The sequence below is a fragment of the Protobothrops mucrosquamatus genome, unplaced genomic scaffold (assembly GCF_001527695.2).
Source record: "Protobothrops mucrosquamatus isolate PMUCROS unplaced genomic scaffold, P.Mucros_1.0 scaffold1302, whole genome shotgun sequence".
In the NCBI taxonomy this organism is placed as follows: domain Eukaryota; kingdom Metazoa; phylum Chordata; class Lepidosauria; order Squamata; family Viperidae; genus Protobothrops; species Protobothrops mucrosquamatus.
This window is the reverse complement of record NW_015387503.1, coordinates 3,373-26,220: the sequence shown is the minus strand read 5'-3', so window position 1 is coordinate 26,220 and position 22,848 is coordinate 3,373. Positions and strand designations below refer to the sequence as shown.

At 36.1% G+C, this 22,848-nt stretch overlaps 1 protein-coding gene across 1 annotated transcript in view; it reads left to right on the top strand.

The window, feature by feature from the left end:
• LOC107292238 (coiled-coil domain-containing protein 162) overlaps nt 1–22,353 on the top strand; it is a 27,384-nt gene extending 5,031 nt beyond the window's left edge. Inside the window, exons 5-22 of the mRNA XM_015821312.1 lie at nt 568–721; nt 2,453–2,548; nt 2,777–2,917; nt 3,669–3,868; nt 5,053–5,191; nt 7,535–7,655; nt 8,615–8,724; nt 9,320–9,469; nt 9,636–9,689; nt 9,828–9,995; nt 10,755–10,907; nt 11,942–12,076; nt 12,859–13,011; nt 14,266–14,475; nt 15,643–15,763; nt 19,643–19,702; nt 21,542–21,657; nt 21,918–22,353. Coding sequence (XP_015676798.1) covers nt 568–721; nt 2,453–2,548; nt 2,777–2,917; nt 3,669–3,868; nt 5,053–5,191; nt 7,535–7,655; nt 8,615–8,724; nt 9,320–9,469; nt 9,636–9,689; nt 9,828–9,995; nt 10,755–10,907; nt 11,942–12,076; nt 12,859–13,011; nt 14,266–14,475; nt 15,643–15,763; nt 19,643–19,702; nt 21,542–21,657; nt 21,918–22,028 — 2,392 coding nt within the window. The 3' untranslated portion in view covers nt 22,029–22,353. The remainder of the gene's footprint in view (nt 1–567; nt 722–2,452; nt 2,549–2,776; nt 2,918–3,668; nt 3,869–5,052; nt 5,192–7,534; nt 7,656–8,614; nt 8,725–9,319; nt 9,470–9,635; nt 9,690–9,827; nt 9,996–10,754; nt 10,908–11,941; nt 12,077–12,858; nt 13,012–14,265; nt 14,476–15,642; nt 15,764–19,642; nt 19,703–21,541; nt 21,658–21,917) is intronic.
• The last annotated feature ends 495 nt before the right edge of the window (nt 22,354–22,848 follow it).

Here is a 22,848-nt window from a genome sequence, read left to right as displayed (position 1 = left end):
ATTAAACAGCACTGATTATTGTGGCCTTTTTTATTTTATTTAACCTGTACACTACTTTATTTATAAAATGCATTTAAGATCACATATGAAGAGTGAGTCTGCACATCTCTTCACTGGTGAAATGTATAAGTTGTGGAGTGTTTATGGGAAATGTATTGTGTGAACTGGAATAAAAGGGTGGAAGAATAAGAAATTCCAAATTGTTTTCATTGAGGTCCAAGAGCATAATGAAGTTACCAGCTGAAATTAATATTCTTTCTCCATGGGAATAATAGGAAGCAGTGCATTTTTAATGAGAAAACCCCTTTTGACCTCCTTCAGCATCCGGGTAGGGATCCAGGGATAAAAGAATAGGAAATGCTAGATCACTTTTCAGGTAGATGTTGTCACCGTATAACAAATGAAATGCATCATGCAATGTTTAAGCAGAATAAATTGGAAATTGCATTTGTCTTTTCAACACTTATTTTATTTATTTTAAAAAATTATATGTTCATCCATCTTAAGCAATTCTGGATAACTCACAATAATAGTAAGTATTGTTCTGTTTTTCTAACAACCCTTCAGGGAAGCATTTTTATCATCTGGAAATGTTTCTGCATATCAGAGTATTACGGACAACATTTACCACGCATTGCCTCCCATGAGTAATGTGGTTTTTGGAAGTGCATTTGCTTCTCAACTCCAAATTCCACAGCTATTAGATCCACATGGGCAGAGAGTGAGTAAAGTAGCTTTTTCAAGATATATTTGTGTTAACTTCTAAGACATCTTTCAGAAACATTTATATCTCACCTATTCTCCAAAGAATTCTGTTCAGCATTTAACAATTAAAAACAGCTGAAGTGCTTTTCTTCTCATCTGTACCAAAGGCATATATAGAAGGTACAAATATGAATAGTGTGGCTCTTAAAATGAAAAGGTTCAGGCAAATGTCTATTGCAGGGGATTAATGTATCTTTCTGATCTACTTTTTTACAGTCTAAACAATATTGTAATTAGCAATTTTTGGTTTTACTAGTAATGATAGAATTCATAATTTCAGCAGAGGACTACACAAATCTGTGGAGAGGAGCTTTTGAGCTAAAACATTTGACAGTATTCAGGGCAGTCAATAGATTTCTTTCCATGATAGCTCTGTACTTTGAGGAACTCATGTTTCAGCATTTTCCTATAATAAAAAATTGTGGTCTTCAACACTGTAATATGGGCGGTGGTAAAACTTCAAGTCCACACATAAGTCTTTTCTGTCTCTCTATGTATGTGTTTGTGTGCCTTCAAGCCAGTGTTGACTTCTGGTGACTGCCTGGACAAGTCCCTGCAGTTTTCTTGGAAGATTTCAGAAGTAGTTTTGGTGTTCTTGGTGCTCTCTGAGCTTGGTTGTTTTCTTGCAGATGTTTCCTTAGTCAATGAGGTAACATCTAGTTACACAACTGTGTTCCCTAGATGGGTAATAAAATGGCTGCAAGAAAACAACCAAGCTCAGACAGTACTAAGAACTCCATGGTTGAACCCTGAGCTACAAATATTCTCTCCTAGAAGTGGGTTTTTTCCATTGCTTACTTCTTAGGGCTGAGAGAGAAAGACTGGCCCAATGTCACCCGAATGGCTTTGTGGCTAAGGTGGGACTAGAACTCACAGTCTGTAGTTTACTGCCTTAACCATTCCACCACACTGGCTCTATACATAAGTCTTTAACTTGTTTTGTTTGTAACCCAAGAGCTGGTCTTGACAACCTATGAGACTTATGTAAAGTCTCTTCCCCATGTGCATATCAGTTTTCCTTTATTATTTATTTATTTATTTATTTAATTAATTAATTAATTAATTAATTAATTCATTGACCACCCATCTTACCACCAAGTAACTCTTTGACCAGGAGCCCAGAAAGCAGACTTTTGTCAGATTCCATAGGGACCTTCTTGCTCCATCTTGCATGGAAGAGCAGTGCTTGGCCTTTTGCCACAGCATGGAGGTAGCAACTTGCCTAATCTGCCTGCCTTGCTCACTCTGAGTCCTGAAAGCTTGAAGATTTTCTGCCAGGTTGGGGATGGATGTCTCTTTCCATTCATGGAGCACTGGATGTGAATTTAATAACTTTCAGGCTAGCTGAAACTCATTTTTTCAGGAATATTATTCTCTTTAATGTTAATAGCACTTACATGATGAGAAAAAGACAAGGCAAGGAAATTTCTAAAATGATAGTAGCTGAAGATGAAGAGCAAATGGAACAAATTATGCCCACATAGGGATTTTCACTGTGACAATAAGGGTGTGAAGCATCTATAGTGGGGTTTCCCCCCCCAGAACTTTACTGTTCCTTTTTTGCCCACACAGATCATTGATCAATGCACACTTCTGTCAATTAAGCTGGACTTAAGGATATTAGAGGTAGGATACATGTGCCTGGAACTTAATATTAGAACTCTGCAATTATCATTCCTTCTTTTAGGCATTGATGTTTTTTCCATGGAGGACGTTCCTAGCAAAAGGAGGTCTATTTCCTGACACCATAAGCAACCTAAATCCCATACATGCTAGTATGCAGGTATGAGGCTTTTATTTCTTAGTACATCTTGGATTTCTTTGGATTGTCAACACTATGCAGATGACACTTTATTGCACCTAGAACAAATTATATTGCCATATCTGAATTAAACACATTGGTAACATACAATCATATTTCATGCCCTAGTATGACTTCTTAGATGAATCAATGATTGATTTACTTTTGTCAAAATCCAATCAAGTTCTGAATTCATCTCATCTTTCCTAGTTATGTCTATGTAGTCTGAGCACTGAGGATCAAAAAGTAGCTCATGGAGAGCTGATTGGGATACAGTTTGTAATGGAAGATGTTCTCTGGGATTCCGAAATTCTGACTGACCACCAAGAAGTGCAAAAACCTGTAAAACAGGTAGAATTGTGCATAAATCTTGTTCTGTTTTGTTTGGGGCTGACCACATTTGCATTTAGCAATAAATAAAAAGCTTCAACTCTGCCATTCTTTTATTTCTTGCATTAATTACATGATAAAATTGTTCAAGTTCCAGAAAAATTATGTGTGGCAGCTTTTGCTAGAATGTATCATATTATATAACTGAACGGTAGCATATCTTTAAATGACTTCATATCAGACTTGACTTTTTTTTAAAAAAAAATCCTGAACTACCATGTCAAATACAGTATCAGTCACTTATAGACTAGAGACTATCAGTGGTCAGTAACAGGCAATTTTTATATAATTTACTCAGAAATAAGAATAACCGAGGAATCCTTGGTGCTCTCTGAATTTGGTTGTTTTCTTGCAGGCATTTCATTACCTAAATTAGGAACATCAACAGTGCTAAGTCTTTCCTGCAAGAAAACAACCAAGCTCAGAGACCACCAAGGACCCCCCCCCCCCATTTCAACCCTGAGCTACAAATATTCTCCTTTATTGGTTTAAGAATAACAGGATGAAAAGTCTTCAATTGTTAATTCACACAATGTATATGTTGAGGTCTTTTGACACTGAGTATTAATGTGGACTGACATAAACTAGCTGTAGATTTAAATCGTTTTCTCAATTTTTTGAATTTGTTACATGGGCAAAAATGTGCTTTTGCAGCTCTGTTAAAATCTCTTTCTAAAAATGATCTTGTATTTTCCAATCATTGTTTCCGCAGGTTTCAACATCAACGGCTGAAGCAAAAGGAAAAGCTTTAATAGCACCACCTGATACAATGACCTCATATGCTTTGCAGAGATCATATCTGATACGATGGAAGCAACTGGAAATGTTAAAGGCAGAATGGGGAAGACTTAAATTGAAAGTTGAGGATATCAACACAGTTCCTCTGTATAAGCAATTTTCTGAATTGTATGAGTAAGTTACATCCTAGTGTAAAAATATTTTTAATTTAGACATTCGGTCACATTAAATCTCAGTAGTGCAGATTAAAAATAAAACAACATTTCATTTTCCTGTTTTCCTTGTTAAATTTAATTTGAAAACAAAGTAAGTTTAACAACAAACAATATGCATCCTTATTTATAAATAAGAACATAGAAAAATTGATTTACTTTTCCTCCTTGAAATTCCATGTTAAAAAAAATCAGAATATACCCAATCATATATTTAATCTATTATACTCACCCCATCTTGGAAATGATGAAATATTACGTACTGATTGTGATTGTAATGGAAAGTATTCATAAACCGCATCCCATTGTTTTCACAACTTTATGAGGTGGGTAAACAAGGAAGTGATATGATTAAATTCAGTCGTAAATGTTTATGGTATCTTTCCTAAGTTATCTAAGAACTGTGAATAAAGCCAGTAGACTTCTGGGTGCAATTCAAAGTCCTGGTCATTAGCTATAAAGCTCTCCAAAGCATCTCTCCAGTTGTTTCTATCCATCCAGAGTTGATATACTTCAGACCTCTCCCATAAATGGCTGGGATTGAGGAAGCATGGTTTATCACTGCCCTGCCCTGCCCTGCCCTGGGGACCCCATCAATCCTAGATACAAATGGCGCCTATTCTCCTGGGGTTCCACAAAGCTTTTAAAATCTGGTCTGTTCCAGCTCTGACATTAATGATGTATCTTTAGGGGCCCTCTCATATTTGTATGGTTTATTGTTCTGGTTGCTTTAGTTTAGGCTCCCTGTTTATATGTAATTATTTTTTATTGTTTTCTGAATTTTGTTAGGCACCCAGAGTGTAATGGAATGGATGGTTATAACCCTATACAGGGTTGAACTGTAGAGTTCTTGGTGGTCCAGTGCAGTTGCATTGATGATGTTACATAACTGGGAAATGAAACTTCTGCAAGCAAAGAGTCCAACTCAGCACCAAGAACTTTGGAATTAAAATTTTAAATTTAGTTCCATTGCTTTAGTCACTTGACACTGAATGAACAAGCAAATTGGAAATATTCTTTTCATTATCAGTGGCATTGTCAATATGAACAGAAGATATTTATAAATATTGCTATCATTTGAGATCGCTGAAAAGTTATTTAACAAAAGGACCCATGTGTGGAGATATATCTTTGCATTTTTTTTAGAGCTGAAATCTTACGTGCTGCAATGAGATCCATAGCCAGACATTGGGGTATAGAGGATGAGTTTGAAGAATATGGCACCATCCAATCATGTTCACTCTTCCCTAGAGAAGTTTCAAAAATTGATATAATAACACATCAGGTAAAATAGATATGGCAGAGCAAAATAAGAGATTGGTATTTGTTCATTAAAATATATATATCAAGGATATTTTCTCTAACAAATTAGAAGATGTCTATCTCTAGCCAGATTTTATTTGAATTTCCATATGAAAATATAACAACGATTGTGTTACAATTATTGTTTTATACTGTTATGTTCCCTTTCCCTATTTACATTTTAATTTAATTTAAATCTTGTGAGGCAGGTTGAACAGAGACAGCATCTATGATCATCCAGTAAATTCCATGACTAACTTATGGTATGCATTATTCCTTCTTTGGGAGGCAAGTCAATTTTACAACTGGCAGATAAAATAAAATTTTATTAAAGAAAAAATTAAATTTCTCTCTTTTAAAACTTTAAATATTAAAATGTAAACATTAATTGTTGGTAGAGAAAACTTACAGAGCTGCTCAAGCAGCAACAAATAACAAAAATACAGAAAAATATATAATATTCCAGACAGCCACAAGATAGCATTGTTCAACAAACGTGTTGTCTGAGTTTACATTCACTAATACAGATTTAATTACTAATCCTTTGTTCTTTCTTCTAGCCATTGATAAAATAAGTCCCAAGTTTGATAATATTCCGTTTCTTCTTTTTCTTTCAACTTCAAAGTCAGTCTATCCATCTCCACACATTCTAGTATTTTTTTTAATTATTTCTTCATCTGATGGTATTTCTTCATTTTTCCAATACTATGCAAATATAATTCTTTCCGCTGTTGTTACATGTAGAATCAAATATATGCTTTGTTTATCGGTCTTTTCTGGCATTATACCTAATTTAAAAAGTTCAGGTTTAAAATCTACATATTTTCCCAACATCTTTTCTAGCCACGTATGTATTTTTTTCCAATAACTCTTTGTTTTGGCACACCAAACATGATAATAAGTACCTGACTTGTGTTTGCATTTCCAACATCTATTAAAAAATGTTTTTAAACATTTTTGCTAATCTTGCTGGTGGCAAGTGCCAAGAACAGATCCTAGTCTTAATCAGCCTCTCAATGGCTTTTCCCAAGTTTGCATTTGATTTAAAAAGGATCACAGGAGCTATCTCCAGCAGAAATGGCCGGGATTATCTACCTTTCTTTAAATGACAGCCATTTGTAATTGTGTACGTGTGTACTGAACATCTGTCCATAAAGTTGCACTCTGACATGCGGGCCAAATGCATTCCCAACAGATACTATTATAATTTCTACATGCATTCTTGCTTCATTATTTAATGTTATTTTCCATAATAAAAATAATGTATTAGTATATTGTATTTGGAGAGGGCAAAGCTTCCTTTTTTTTTATAAATCTTGCAACTTCATAACAAATGTATTCCTTTGATTCCTGTTCTGCCTTCTTATCCTGAATAGTGTATAAAAACTAAAACAGACATATGCTATTGGGCCACTTCACCTGATATTGCCCGGCAGCCCTTTGATCATAATCTGCCCACAAAGATATGGCGGTTTGCTTTGTGCTTTTCCTGTTGCCAGGAAATACAAAAACAAGTTTGTTAGAGGCAGCTATGTCAATCAGTTCTGGAAAAACCAATAAATAACCTCATGGATTCTTAAAGATTAGTAGGTCTGTTATGAAATAAATTTGGTTGACAAGTTTATTTAATCAGGTAGGTAAAATGAGGAAGTAGGTGAAAATTGCCACCTTGCTGACTGTGGAAACCTGAGACAATTTTTTGGCCAGAAAGCTGGTGGGGAGGAATCATAACAGGCTACTTCAGGAACTTTCTGTTATATTTATCAGAACAAAGCACTCATTTGGGTGAGCTTAGCCCAGTCACTCATTCATAGCCCTATGAAGAAGGCAATGCAAACTACTTCCAAAAATCTTGCCAAGAAAGCTCTGGGATTAGTCCAGGCCATAACTCAAAATATAACAGCACAAAAGAAGCAAACAAAGCATCAGGAACATATATATCATTTGTTTGAAAACTTAGTTTCATATACTGTATATGAAAGGCTTTTGGGGTTTTTTGCTGATGTCCTGTTAAAACAACCTCCTTTTGTTTTGTGAATGTGAAGAAAATACCTGCCAGCTACAGCTTTATAAATATTAATTTATAACAAATCAACATTACCGTACTATTTAAAAGGTGCTGTGATTCATTTGATTATTTTTAGTTGACTAGTTATTTGAATGGGTTTTTTTTAACTTACAGTATTAATCAAACATTCATGGATAAAAATTGTAGTAGTCCTTGAAAAACTCGTTCAGTTTAAAATTTAAAGTACTCACAGTACTTTCTAAATCAATTTAGTTGCTTTCGATAAAAGAATTTATTTTTTTTTTGCTTTTCTTCTAGTTTCAAAAACTTTTGGAAAGTTTAGAAATGCATATGATCCATGATGTACAAAAGAAAATTAACAAAGAAATAACGCTCGTTTTATCTGAAAAAGCAAGAGAAGAGAGACACCTCCCCACAGGTAACAACTGAAAATGCTTCAAATTCAGCACAGATCTTCAGGTTTGGTGTTAACAAAGAGGACTCAGCATATGCTGGGAGAGTCCTGGGATCCACTCCACTCGACAGACCATTCATTTTTAGTACAGGTAGCCTGTGACTTATGACCACAACTGAGCCCAAAATTTCTGATGCTAAGCCAGATGGTTAAGGGAGTTTTGCCCCATTTTATGACCTTTCTTGTCAGGGTTGTTAAGTGAATCATTACAGTTGATTTAGTAACAGTTATTAAGTGAATCTGCTTCCCCATTGACTTTGCTTGTCAGAAGGTCACCAAAGATGATCACATGACAACGGCAACTGTCATAAATATGAACCAGTCGCCAAGCATCCAGATTTTGATCATGTGAATATGCTTCAATGGTCGCAAGTATGATAAATGAGTCACTTGTTTTCAGTGCAGTTGTAACTTCAAAGAATTATTAAACGAACGATTGTAAGTGGAGGACTACCGTGTACTTTTAGTCCACAAACTCTGAGCAATCATTCTTCTTGTTTCCTAATGAATTTTCCTTTTCCTTGTTGGATTTGGCAGTGGAGGGTTTATGTGTATCTAACTATGCACACAGACCTAGCTGATACATTTATGTAAGAAACATCCACTGCCTCCAAGAACAAGTTTTGCTTTATGAAACAAAGACAATGGGGAAAAGAGAGGAAGAAAAGAATAACATGATATGCATGGAAGTTTCTGTCAATATGGAAACTTTTTCCCCCTAACAATAATTGTGGTACTGGGCACGAGGCACAATAACTGGGAGGGTGCAATTTCCCTGGGGTTTGAGAAGGGAAGTGTCACTTCTTCATGTTCCTTATGAAAAATCCTTGCCCTTCCATTTTTAAAAAGCAGTCATAGCTGGTGTGGTCCATATTTCATGGATTTGAATTTTGCTGATGCAGCTCTTTTGTTCACTCTTTCAGAACTCTGGAAGCATCACAGCATACAAGAAATGTTCTCTGTCACAAGGCCTGAAATAGTTGTATCATTTATACAGAGGCTAATGGAAGATCATCAAGAAATCAATGCAGAGGTGCATATACTACATCAGCTTCAACTAGTAGAAGTTCTCAAGTGTTTTGCTTCAGATTTGGCTTTTCATGTGTCTGAATTAAAATCATGGTGTTAGATGCAGGTGATAAATCTTAGGATTTTATATAAGCAGTACATCTAATTCACTATTAATGAACTGTGGAGGAAGCACTAGTGGAAACCAAATTTACCTTTGTATCTGTAGAAACACAGAGTCAGTTTGGTTTAGTGGTTAAAGCACCTGGCTAGAAACCAGGAGACTGAGTTTTAGCTTCATCTTGAAAGTCAGCTGTGTGATTTTGGACCAGTCACTGTTTTTCAGCTCAACTCCCCTTACAGCAGGCATGTCAAACTGCCGACCCGTGGGCTGGATGCATCACGCCGAAACCGCACCCCATTGCCGGCAATGGCGAAAAAGTCGTGATACATCGCGCAACGTCGCAAGTTTGACATGCCTACCTTACAGAGTTGTTATGGTGGGGAAAATAGGAGGAGGAAGGAGTATCATGTCAGATTGTTGCACTCAGTTACTTACAAAGTAATAATGGTGAGATAAAACAATCTTAAACAGCTTTATTTTCTGATTTTATTTCCAGATTATCTTTCAAAAGGACCATTTTAAAAAATGCCTCACCTTTCTAGCTTGTGATGTCATGGCCAGAGAACGTAGCAACTACGAAACTTACTCCATGTTTTACGAAAATCTGCTCCGTCAGCAACATCAGCTATTGTATCAAAAAGAACAGGTGTTCTTCTGCTACTGATTCTATAACGGGGAAAGGGGGAAGTGATTCTTCATTTCTTTTAAAAAAAATACAATGCTTGCAAATTACTGTCCTGAGCACAGAGAAAAGTTGGTAGCAATTTCTGAAAGGCAAAATTAGTTTAAAGCACATTTCCGTTCTGTTTCAGGAAATGCACGTCATAGAAGGCAACACCGAAACTGTTGATGTGGATCTGAGTCAAGTTAGTGGTTATGACTTTGGTGCTTTTATGCAGGGAGGTCTATGAATGCCTCCTGGGGCCCTAATGCTCTGAAGACTTATTTTGAATGATTGCGTTTACCAATAAAATCGTAACTCATTGCTTCTACCTGTTTTATAGATAGCTAGGCTGAGTCATGAGATGATTCTGGAAATAACTGCTCTGCGAGCCAAACTTACTGATCTACAAAGAGATGATCACACAACCAAAGAGAAGATAAGAAAAGAAGTTCAAGAGGATTATGAAGCATTGGTACAAAATATATTTTGGGTGTGTCTGCAAATAAAAGTAGGTACAAGAGATACAAGGGGTTGTAAAATCAAGTATATTATTCCAGGGCTTATTCAGAAAGGTGTTGAAATTTAGTATAGTATCTTATGATTTCTCAAGAATCCCCCTATATACTAAGTTCCAAAGATCTTAAGCCCTGAGTAGACAAGACAGCAGAGAAATCCGTTAATTGTGCCATATTTATTCTGTCAGTGTTTTCCTTACTTCTCAAACTTCCTAAACTGTAAATGGAATTCCTTAACTTCCTTGCTACTTTATTTTATTGGAACTTCACCAGTGAGAAGATCAACTGTCTGCTAGGAGTTGTTTTCAGAGTGCCATAGTGAAGGATGGTATCATTTAGCAGAAAGAAAGCAAAATGTAACCCCTCCCCCTCCACTCACTGTGTCACCGGTCTTGGTTTCATTCTCTACATTTTTTCTTATCAGAGCTCAGTGTTTAGAATGCCAGTACATACTACACAGCAAAAACAGAAGCAATGTCAAATGTGATTATTTAATGGAAAGCTGGCTTCAAAAAACTTTTCCCAGAAATGAGCTGGTTTCATTGTCTCATGTTGCCTTTGATTACTACCGTAGGTAGGGATTAGGAGAAAAGTCTAGGTTGCTGGTCAGTATTTATTTTGCAAATCATGTTAAAATGGGGAGATTTTATTTGTGTGTTTTCAGAATTTTAAAAATCTCGCAGAATTGCTTTCTTAAAATCCATTTATTTGAAAAGAGACATGCAGAGTTTGACTTTGCGTTATGGCTGCAGGGAAAGGTAGATGAATATCGTCTAAGCATGAACAAACAAATGTTAGAGATCATCAGCGAGGTGAGAAAAGAAGGTGTGGAGAAAATTATTAATCTGAAGAAAAAGTATGGATCTACAAAAGATAACAGTGCGCTTGAAGAACATTTGGCTCAGGTAAATTAGCCCTTTAGTTCACTTAATGTCTAGGAATAAAAGAAACAAATTATGACCTAGGGCCAAAAGACAGAAAACTGGCTGAGAATTGCAGATTGATATACATGCATTAAAGAAATCCCTCTGAAAGCTATTGAAGCAAACAAAACAAGACTCTCACCTTCATTAAAATAATGTGTTACAAATTAGAATATATTTGGTCTGAATTTCACATCTTTCTGGGATTGACTTTATTTAGGTTTACAGACCAAAAAAACTGGGCTAATTTGAATTGTTCCTCTGCCCTAGGTAGCCTTCTCTTTTCTCAGTCTAAGTTCCTTTTACCTCAGCTATATTTGGGGGGGGGGAGAAGCATCTGATGAATTTAAGGCTAAACAAATGTTATTCATTAGCGTTTTTTATTAATTTTTTTACAGACAAATATATACGTAAATATTTGATTAAGAAAGTTATTGAAAAAAATGCATTAGGGATAAAAATCTATTTCTTTTATAAGTATTTAAATATAGAAAATCTTTGTTTTCCTTATAAATTTGAATTTAGCAATAAAAAAAGGCATGAGATAAATTGTGTGCTGGTCCTTGCTCTTCGCATAATTTATAGACGTTCAGCCTGAGGCTTTATAATCTTTCAAATAGCATGGATGAACTCTTCGCATTATTAATTTTATCAGAAAAAAGGCTCTGAAAAGTATATACTGTACATCAGGAATGGAAGAGATGATATTGCAGTTTTATTCAGAACCAAAAAACTTATGACCGATTCTATACATGTTATAACGCAAAAAGAGAATATGCTATGGTCCATTTAATGGTAATCAAAACTACTGCTCTGGGTATTCCTGAATAGTCATAGACATTTTTTGTATTATGGAAAGAGTTTATATGACATACAATTTAACATGTCTTAAGTTTCTGTTTTGTATTCATATATCTCTTTCCTCACAAGGATAGAGACTGATGCTTATTGTTAAAAGACTGTTGCAAGGATTTTGGGGGAGAGGATGCTAATAGAAAGAATCTATGCCCTTTTAGCAGGGGAAGTTGCAGGAACTACGGGATGAAAACAGTGAATTGGAGAAGTTGTTATGCAAACTGAAGGCCTTAAAGTTCTGGAAAGAAACAATGCAAAAAGCACAATTTTTGACAACATTGCAAGGAGTAGAGAAGGTGAGATCACCTAAAAAGGGCTACTGGCTTTTTAAAAAGGGTATAAGAATTAAGCATGTAAATCATGACAATTTTTTTTAAAAAATACTTTTAGATAACATACTGTAAATTGGGATTGGACAGGACACGTTTTGCTTTTTGTGAGCTCTCTACACAAAGATATTAGTCAGCTTCTCAAAATACACATGCATTCATTAGAGGAGTGCATAACTGTATGCCAAATGTTACCCCCCCCATGTCCCAAAATTGTGTTGCTTAAATTTAATGATTTTTTTGGTTTTAAATTAAAAAAAGGATTGAAATTATTTCCCGTTCTGAAACTCTCTAAAAATAGTCACAATTTTCCATTTTTTATGCTAGTTATGACTCATTTCCAAGTTTTTAAAAGATGGGAATGGAAGCAGGAAGTATTTCATTATAAAATGACCTCATTACCTGATTACTGTGTACGTGTTTGTTTAAACTAGAGGAAGGCCACATTTTAATGGTTGGGGATGGTATTTTTTATTTCAGGAGAAGTGAAATAAAGCAGCAGTGCATGCAGCAATGAAAATTAAGAGTCAGAATTGAAAAGAGTGAAGATTTTTGTTATTTGTTTCATATTAAGCCTTAAAAGATCTACATAGTACAACAACAAAAAATGTGTGGACCTCTTCACACATAGTAAAGGAGACAAAGTGAAACACCCTATAAAGGAGACAAAGATAACAACTTTGTAAATAATCCAGTCTCTGTGACTTGATTCTCTACCTCAGATGTTGCTGAATCCTTTGCCTTCACAGGAGGCTGTTCAGAATAAAAATGAGTGCCTGCAATCCCAGATGAAGGCGGAAGAAGAGGCAGTTTTATTTAATCATCAGTTGAGAGCTGTAAAGAAAGTCTTGGCAGAATCTCAGACCGAAAATAAAAAGCTGAAGCAACAACTGGAAAAACAGGTATCTGTCCAAGCTCATCAAATACCATGTAGCCAACAAAATCCTCTTCTTTTATTAATTTTACTGAATTCAATCCTATTTCCCTCATCTTTAAACTGTGTTTCTACATATTTCATTTTTCTTATATAAATTTAACAAGAACCTGTGCACTTTCTTCCACCTACAAAAATGTAACCATTAACAGACCCCCAATCTGTTTAAAGTATATAAATGGAATCAACATAAGCGTTGCTCAGAAAATATTTATCACTCTTAATGCAAAACACATTTTCACATTAACTCCCCAAAATATAAAAAGATTTTTTTTCTATCTCTTGGTAATTATCTGGATGATACATTTAGAAATGCTCTTATTGATTAAATGATTATTATCCTGGGGATAAAAATATAATGTAATACCTTTTGGATAGTGTATAAAACCTAATTATTTCCCTATAGCCTTTGGAACTTCATATTTGGCCTAATAATTGACTTAAATCCAACTTATTTATACCCAGAATAGTTATTAAAGTATACAAATTTTAGGTTCAGATTGTAGAAATTTATTTAATGACAAAAATCTCTAGACCAGGGCAATAATACTGGATTTCAAGATTATTGTAATCACTAACTATAAGGCCATTTAAAAAGGGACCAGCTCCAAGAATCTTAGATAAAGAGACACGGGAAGTACTCCATCTAAAATCTTGTTTGTTAATATGACATTATAGTGTGATGTATCTCAGGATTCACTTTTTAAAGAAACAAATTATTTGTTATAGCAATATGCAAATTTTAAAAAGTATATACTACATAAATTATTCAAAGCAAAATACTGTCAGACAAGGCGATTTTGCTTATCCAGGTGTATTTTAATTCATAGAGTGTCTCTCATACAATATTAAGAACAAGCTACATGTCTCTAGAAAGCAATCTGATGTTACAATCTAAATCTAAACTATAGTTGTAATAAAATGACATCCCTCCAATATGTGAGACATTATTTTACGTCTTACTCCTAAAAAAAGTATAAAAATGAAAAAGTTAACTTCTTGCTATTTCTTAAAGATGGAATGAAATATTGTTTGCTTCTTACAATTTTAATCATTTATTTGAATGTTCCAAGCAGTGTTGCAAAACATATATTTTGATAAAAATATTGTCTCTGTATATGGTATAGCCATAGTGTATATTAATAAATTTACTTAATTCGGTTTTTTTCCTCCTGAGGTTAAACACACTATTGTACAAAATCTTGTTAACATTTTCATATAGGAATACTTACTTCAGGAAGCAGAACGTAAGATTAATCAAGAATTTTGTAAAAGGCAGCAATTAGATTTGATTAAGACAGCAAACTCGGAAAAAATGTTGGAAAACCTTGAAGAGAGAGAAGTGAAGTTGTTGAACCCGACAGAAGAATCGGAAAAATCCTCTAAAACAAGACATCTTCAGGAAGCAAAGATGAAGAAAGAAATTCAACAAGTAAGCTTACAAATATTTTTGTGAGTTACCAAAGGATGTATGCATGCTTTGAAATCTTCTTGCTAACATGAGTGGGAAAAAAAATGCCATGCACCAGAATGTATATCTGGATTTTAAAATGCAATAATAGCAGATAGACAAAGATGATCCAGATGTTTTACATTTTTATTGCACCTTTGTTGTTTTTATTTAAAAAATCAAGGGAGCAAACATACTTAATACTCCTTCTTTCTCCTATTTTCCCTGCAATAATAACCCTGTGAGGTGAGATGGGCAGAGAGAGAGTGACTGACCCAGTCATCTATCTGGTTTTCATGCCTAAGGCGGGACTAGAACTTGTTTACTGATTTCTGGCCTGGTGCCTTAACTAGACCCATGCAGAAGAGCCTTCACCTTGGGCTTGCACTTAGCTTCAGATCTCTTTTGCCTGGCAGAATAAGGGCACCCTTATTTTGCAGCTAATATATTTTATTGCTCTCCTATGTTTTTTCTGACTTTCTGTAGTCACATATTCTAAACTTCTAGGCTTGTTCTGATGCTAGTATACATTGATAGGAAACATATATGTGCCATCCTTGCCACAGGGCAATTAATTTGGCTGTTTGTAGTAACCTGAGCACAATTGCGGTTAATTTTGATTCATTTTCTGAATCTTTCCAAACTGGCGCAGGGAAGTTTGGAAGATTGTCATTTCGTATTATTGTTGCTTTCTCCTGCCAGAAAAAAATTAAAAACAAAATTCCAGGAGTGTGATTAGCATCGGCCCCATTATGGGTAGTGCTAGGGAACCGAACTTATTATCATCTCCTTTCTGCCTCTGTTGTTTGTTGTACAGCCAGTGGGGAGAGGGTGAAAAATAAAAAGAAAACATAGGACCTAGAAAAGTCTTGTTTTCACAAGGCTCTCTAGCATTTAGTCTGTCTTGAAAGCAGGAAAGTACAATTAATCCCAACATAAACAGTTTGCTTCATTTGATCACATGGAATTGCTTTATTCTCAAGCAGTCCTATGGTTGCTTCAATCTAAATTTAATACCCTCTGGGTTAGTTGTCAATATTAACTGAACTAAGATTAAAAGTATTTTTTCTTTCCTTTGTGCTCTCAGTTTTTTAAGTATGGATAAGATGAATTTGGGTTTATAAACATGTATATATACACATATTTCAGATAAGAAGCCAGCTGACCCAGGAACGCAATTTAAAACTGAATGCTTTCCAAAGGATACAGGAGCTGCAGTGTCAACTTTATGACTCAGAAGCTGCAATTTCCCAGAAGCGGTCCCCTGCAGGTATAAATGTAGTTTAAAAGATAATTGGTTGCAATTATATATTAGTTACATTGCAGAGATATTATTCCAAACACAAACTAAACCAGGAGTAAGAGTTTGCAGCCTTGGAAAGGCAGGGAAGGTGAAAGCAATTAAAGAAATAAAATCAGGCTTAATTAAAGCTTAAGCCTAGGGGGGCTAACTCTTTCACTAAGAATGATGTCAGTATTTCTCATTTCCCAACATGCTCAGATGTACTCACCCTATTAATTTCAGTGAGCCAAAAGCAATGGAGAAAAATAGTAACAATGGCATAGGATACAATTCAAAGAAATTACCATAGCATCCTCAGAATCCTCAATTTTGAATGAAAAAGTGGGAGAAGATTCTCTCACTCTTGGTTTTGCTAACTAATGCTAACGTCCTATATTGTCGAAATTAATCTACAATGGGGATTGAAACTATTTACTGAATAGAATAGAGTAACAGAGTTTGGAGGTCTTCTAGTCCAACCCCCTGCTTAGGCAGGAAACCCTATACCATTTCAGACAAATGGTTGTCCAATCTCTTCTTAAAAACGTCCAGTTTTTAAAGCTATTTACTGAATAGTAAATAGCTATTGAAGCCACTTACTTAATAGCTTCAATATGAGAGCTATCCAATACTCAAAGTCAGTATTTTAACACGCTGCTGCTGAAAAGCAGATGCTTCTTGTAGCCCCCAGTCAGTTCACATTTGATATATGAGCTGAAATAGCAGGATCTTATTCTTTTTTAATAACTAGGCATCACAAATTCCTTCTGTTGCATTTGCCTTTTGTTCCATTTTCAATCAATAATTTGTTATCTTTGGCTCAGGACTGAAAATATATCACTGAAAATTGTGATAAGGGCAGCAAAGCATACTTCTCCACCCTTACTGCATCTGCAGTTAGCTACCTATTGGCCCTGTTTCAGGTAATCAGGTCCCTTCTGGGTAAGGAGAAGCTGGGGGAGCCCTTGCAAGACTGTTGTGAATTGCTCAACTTCGCTCAGGATTGGACTCTGATTGGGAAGATCCTTTGGAAATAATCAAGACACATCCGAGTCCTCTAATTTGGCAGGAGCTTGAGCCAGTTGATCCTAAGAAAGCGAACAGGGTTTCCATGGTTGTGAGCTCAGCTAACAGGCCCCTTTTGGCTGATTAAGATGTCCTCAAAGGTGGCATATGTTTGGCTCCAAATGGTGGTTAATACACGTGGGAGGGACTGGCACAATCTGCCTTGAAGGAGGCACAGATGCGCCCCATCCTTGGACCAATCATATTAGACATTTTTCATCCAGATGTTTTTGGGGAAGGTGGTTGGCACTCAACTTCAGAAGGCCCTGGGGGAAGTGAATTATACAGACCTTTTCAGTGTGGATTTAGGCTGGAGAAGACATTGCTTGTAGTTGCTATTGACTTTTGATGGGCTTGGGGCAAGGGTGGTGCAACCATCCTGGTTCTCCTAGACGAGGGGTAGGCAACCTTGGCTCTTTTATGACATGTGGACTTCAATTCCCAGAATTCCTGAGCCAGCATAGCTCAGCTTGGAAACCTCTCACTTTTCCCTCAGCATGGCTGGCTCAGGAATTCTGGGAGTTGAAGTCCATGAGTCATAAAAGAGCCAAGGTTGCCTACCCCTGTCTTAGACCAGTGATGGCGAACCTTTTAGAGACTGAGTGCCCAAACTGCAACCCAAAACCCACTTATGCATCGTCGAGTGCCGGGTGGGTGTGGCCCATTGGCTGAGTGTTGCCAATTGGGTGGGCGTGGCCCATTGGGTGGGCGTGGTTGCGGTGGTAATGGCAGACTGGGTGGGACTAAAAAGTTCAATCAATCAATTCCAACTTTGCAAGATCTTTTTTTCCCCGCGAGAAGTTGAAATTGACTGATTGAACCTTTTTTTTTTTGCACATGGTGATGGAGGCCTAAAGCGAAAAGGTTTTATAAAACCCAGCTGAAGGCCTAGGACTGGAGCGACGGCGCGCGTGCCCACAGAGAAGGCTCTGAGTGCCACCTCTGGGATCCGTGCTATAGGTTCGCCACCATTGTCCTAGACTTATCAGCAGCTTTCAATACCATTGACAATGGTATCTTTCTAGATTGGCCTTGGGGTTTTGGAGCAGGAGCCACTATTTTGTGATTGCCAGGGATGAGTCAAAGTTGGTTCCAGCCCATCCAGGTCCTCACAACCTCACAAACTGTTTGGTCAGCACTGCAAGAGCATTGTCTATGTGGCCTGGGGTGATATATCATCAACCTCCCAGGATTTTGGTGATAGGTCATTTGACTCCACACAAGGTTGCACTCCCCAAACTGAGCTTGCGTGTAATTTGAGGTTCTTGTGGACTCTCTACTCCTACTTATGGAGCAGGTGGGATCAGCAGTATCTAGATCAATTATTGTTGTTCCAACGATTGTGAACTTTTCTGGACTAGGAGGTTGTGCTTATGGTCAATTCCCTTTTGGAGTACCACAGTATACTACACTGTACATGGGGCTGCCCTTGAGCACCACCCAAAAGCTACAACTGGTTCAGGATGCAGTACATGCAATGATGGGCACTCCCAAGTTTGCCCACATTACAGTCCTGTTTCATGAGTTGCACTGGCTCCCATTTTCCTTCTGGGTTCAATACAAGGTGCTACTTATCACCTCTAAAGCCTTACATGTCATGAGAATATGTAGTGCTCTCTGAGCTTAGTTGTTTTCTTGCAAACATCTCATTACTCAGCTAAGTAACAGCATTACTGCATTATGGGTAATGAAATGTCTGATCCCCCCCAAACTCAGAGAGCCCCAAGGACCCCACAGTTCAACCCTGAGCTACAAATATTCTCTTTATCAATGGAATTGTTCTCCCATCTGCCTGTTCCACTCGACTGATGGGGTAGCTATGCTCAGGTCTTTTCTCTGAAATGTTGCTATCTGGTGTCTTTTTTATGGTTGCCCTGTCTTGTGGAACATCTTCCCTCTGGTGATCTGGCAGCCATCCACCCTTTTAGCCTTCCAGAAGGCCATCAACACCTTGCTGTGGGTTCAGGTGCTGGGGCAGTGACAGAATCTGCAGATGGTTATAGGTTCATCCAGACTTCAAGACTTTTCAGGCACAGAATTTTATGGTTTTAATGTTTTTGTAGTTTTGTTGTGATTCACCCAGAATTATATTCTGATAGGAGCCATATAATTTTTTTACATAATTATAAATACTCCCAAAAATACAGATCCAGGTAATTTGGTTCCATGAAACACTTGCATATATTTAAACCTGCATCATATAAGTTAATTAAATCCCCATCAGTAATGAAGCATTGCCATATAGGAATAATCTCTGTGAACATCATATTTATACCAGTTCTTAATTATTCAAATAGCACAACTATTATCTACTTGTACAATAGGGAAGAAACAATTTAAAACTCCATTATAGGAGATTTACTTGCTGAAGTCTGGATGAACTCTTGATTCTGTTTACATTCACAAATGCTTAAAGTTAGGATTTCTCTATGCTTGACAATATCATACTAATCAAGCAGCAGCTGCTTTATAGCATACCTCTATTCTGAAATAATGTTATTGAATTGTAAGAAAGCTAAGACAGTATAAGCAATTGAGAATGTAATTATATCCACTTATTTAGATATAGTCTTGCATTCAGCAATAGAAACAATGTCAGAAGATCCAATCTTATCCATTTTAATGTTAACTAAATTTGAAATCTGATGATTCATAGCCTAAACATGACATCCCTAGCTTCTGAAAGCAGAATATAAATCTAACAAAAAGTGATGCGTCTGTTAAAAATGTAGAAGTTTTGATAATTTTGTATTTTTCATAGTTTATCTTAAATTCATCTTAGATTTATGTTCTTACTTTCAGTTACAAGAAGGTCTGCTAATCTTTCACACATTACCAAAAGTAAACATTACTATTTTTCAGGTAAGAAGTACTAAGCTATCAACCTCATTTCTCAGTTTAACTTTAGCATACTATCTTGGAAAGCTGCAAGGAAAAATATATAAACACGTGGGCTTCCTTTACCAAGTAGTTATTAGTCTATTATATAAAAGCACATAAAGTTCATGGAAGGTATGTTTTTAAAAACAATCAGAATTTATTACTATCTCATTGCCACCAAAATGTTTACAATGTCCTGAGTTGAGCGTGACCTCTGGTGATTACATGGACATATCACTGTGTTATACTGTGTATGTAGACAGATAGACAAAAGTATTAAAGTGGTTTGCACCTGTCATCTTCTAGGATCAACTTCCTAGTAAATCCTACTAGATTGCTTTGATTGCTACAGCTACATCCTGGCAAGAATGTAATTTAAAGGATAACCTAGCTAACCTGGACTAATGTCAAAAAAGCTAAACAGGATCAGGTCTTATATTTGGATGGGATATCATCAAGAATATCCAGGGCCTAGAAATTAGAGGGAAAAATATTCAGAAGCAGTTGCAATCCCCTTCAAAAATATTGCCAAGATTTCAGATGCATTCTTTTCAGATTGTTATAAAGTTCATTCACACACGTCGATTGTCATCCACACCAGCAATCAAAACATTCTACTGAATAAGCATCTCTTCTATGTAGAGCTGTGAATGGGATGTATTAACAAAGAATATAATGTAGCATTGTGTACCTGTGCACAAAAATATTCCAGAAATTGTTCCAAGCTCTAAGATTAACGGTACAAATTAATCAAAGCCTAGAATGTACTGCTGGTCTTGTGCAATGACATCATTGCATATTGTGCTCTGTTTATATTGTTAGAAGTAGACGTACACCAAATGCTTTGATTTGAAATGTTTGAACCACAAAATTTCAAAAAATGGCTTGCATCAAATGTGAAACTGACACTGAATATTTTGGAAGTACTCTGAGCTCATAAGAGATTATGAAACACTTCCCAAAATGCTGAAAACCACAGGATGTTTGTAAATGGTATACTTTCAAGAAGGGATATGCAGTTGCTTCAATGTGACCTAGAAGAGGTGCTTGGAAATATACTAGAGACCAAATGCAGTACCTGTTCAACTGGGGAGAGGTTGTAATATTACCAGTTAACATAAACAGAACAGAACATGGAAAGATTGTCCCAAACAGTCTTCTCATTTTCACATGTTCTGAAGAACACTACTTTTAAGCCAGCTATAATAGATGCTATTAAACTAGAGCAGGCATGTCAAACTTGCGACGTCACATGATGTCGCGTGACATATCGCGACTTTCCCCCCATTGCTGGCAATGGGGTGGGCGCGGTTTCAGTATGATGCATCCGGCCCGCGGGCCAGCAGTTTGACATGCCTGAACTAGAGTGACTTTCAAAGAGGAGAAAAAAGTGATTGGTATCAACCTTGAAAGTAAACACATCTGCTTCTAGCATCTATCATGATGGCTTGTAGGCTTCTTAGTTGGCTAGTCTCAGTGTCAAGAGAACAGATGTGAACTCCATCTCTTCTCTACAACCCCACTCAGCTGTCATCTACAATTGTCAGGCAAGATGCTATTAGGCATGGTTATGCAAAAAAAAAAAAAGTTATAGATTTGCCTGAAAAAAAATCACCTTTTTGGTATGTGATGCTATCCTTCTTCCTAGTGTGAGGAAGCATTCCTTATTTTTGTTACAGTGTATTTTATAGGGATAAATTTGCCTAACAGAAGGTAAGCTACCATTGACTTTTTTTGCAGGAGGGGGGAGGGCAATGAGAGGTTTTGTTTTTGGATGCACAACTATATACAATTATATTATATACTGCATTTATATTTCAGGCTCTTCTTCATGCAGTCAGAATGCAGAACTGCCAACATTCATATTAACCAAGGATTCCATCCAGCATCTTTTGACAGCCAAAACCAAGTTAGAGAAGATTCCAAGACCAAAAACAGTGAGTAGTGAAAAGTTAATGAAAACATTAAACAAGTTACGCAGTTAAGGAAGCAACAAGTACATTAATTTGAACACTATTTTTAAAGAGCTTCACTATGAAAAAATAACAACGGTTATTCTTGCATGTGTATACACCTGGGTTTTCCTCTGCTTTGCTTCCCCAAATTATTCTGCTCCAAAAAATAGCCATTCCCAAATCTTTGAAACATTAGCTATTCAGAGTGCAAACCATAAAAATAACAAACGTTGTCTTTCCAGGTACCTTCAGGATGGGGAAATAGAGCAGTAGATGGTCTATTGCCAGATCTTACCCAAACCTCTCATTCTACTCTTCCTGTGCAACAAGAGCAAAACCCATCTCAAAAATAAACTGGTACTATTTACATTTGTCATTAACTAAAACTGACCATATTTTCTTCAAAGCTTTGAGTAATAATATCAGAATAAAAGATTTTGGCTTCGTCATGCCATACTCAGCTTTCATTGTTGTTCTTTTGAAAGTTACCTATTGTCATTGTATACAATGCACAAGCATTGTATAAAGCTGTAGATTGATATTTCTTAAACAAATGATCTCTTGGGTCCCCTAAATAATCAATGCTTTATAAAAACATGGAGCATTGTTACATGCTGTCAATGTAATGTTTTATTACGTTGTTATGCTGTAAATAACTTACTTGGACAAAAAAAGCATTTTAATAAATGATTTATTATTTTGGTATTACGATTGTAAATAATTTGCATTTCTTTCAGTGACAACACCACATATGCAGTACATAGTATTTATAACATTCCATTCCCTATGCAGTATATTTGCATATGAGAGTTCTAAGAACAATCCAGATAAAGAATGAAAGTCACAATTTACTATCTAAGGAATTAAGGTCCACGTGATCATTTATTCCATACAGACAATTGCTTAAAAAAACAAACAATATGCTGAATTTCAAACAACCAGCAAAGAAGTGATACAAATCTATTTTTACTAATTCATATGTAATGGCATTATACTGAAAACAAAGTTTTATCTATCTAAATCTAGATGGTAAAGAATTGAAATATGTGAATAATAGGGAAGCCCCTTAATGTGTTTGCTATAGTTTGGTAGATTACAGATGAAGCTGGTTTAGGAAATCAAATCTGCCACGGCATGAAATTGTTAGAAATGCCCTAGTAACTAAACATATAG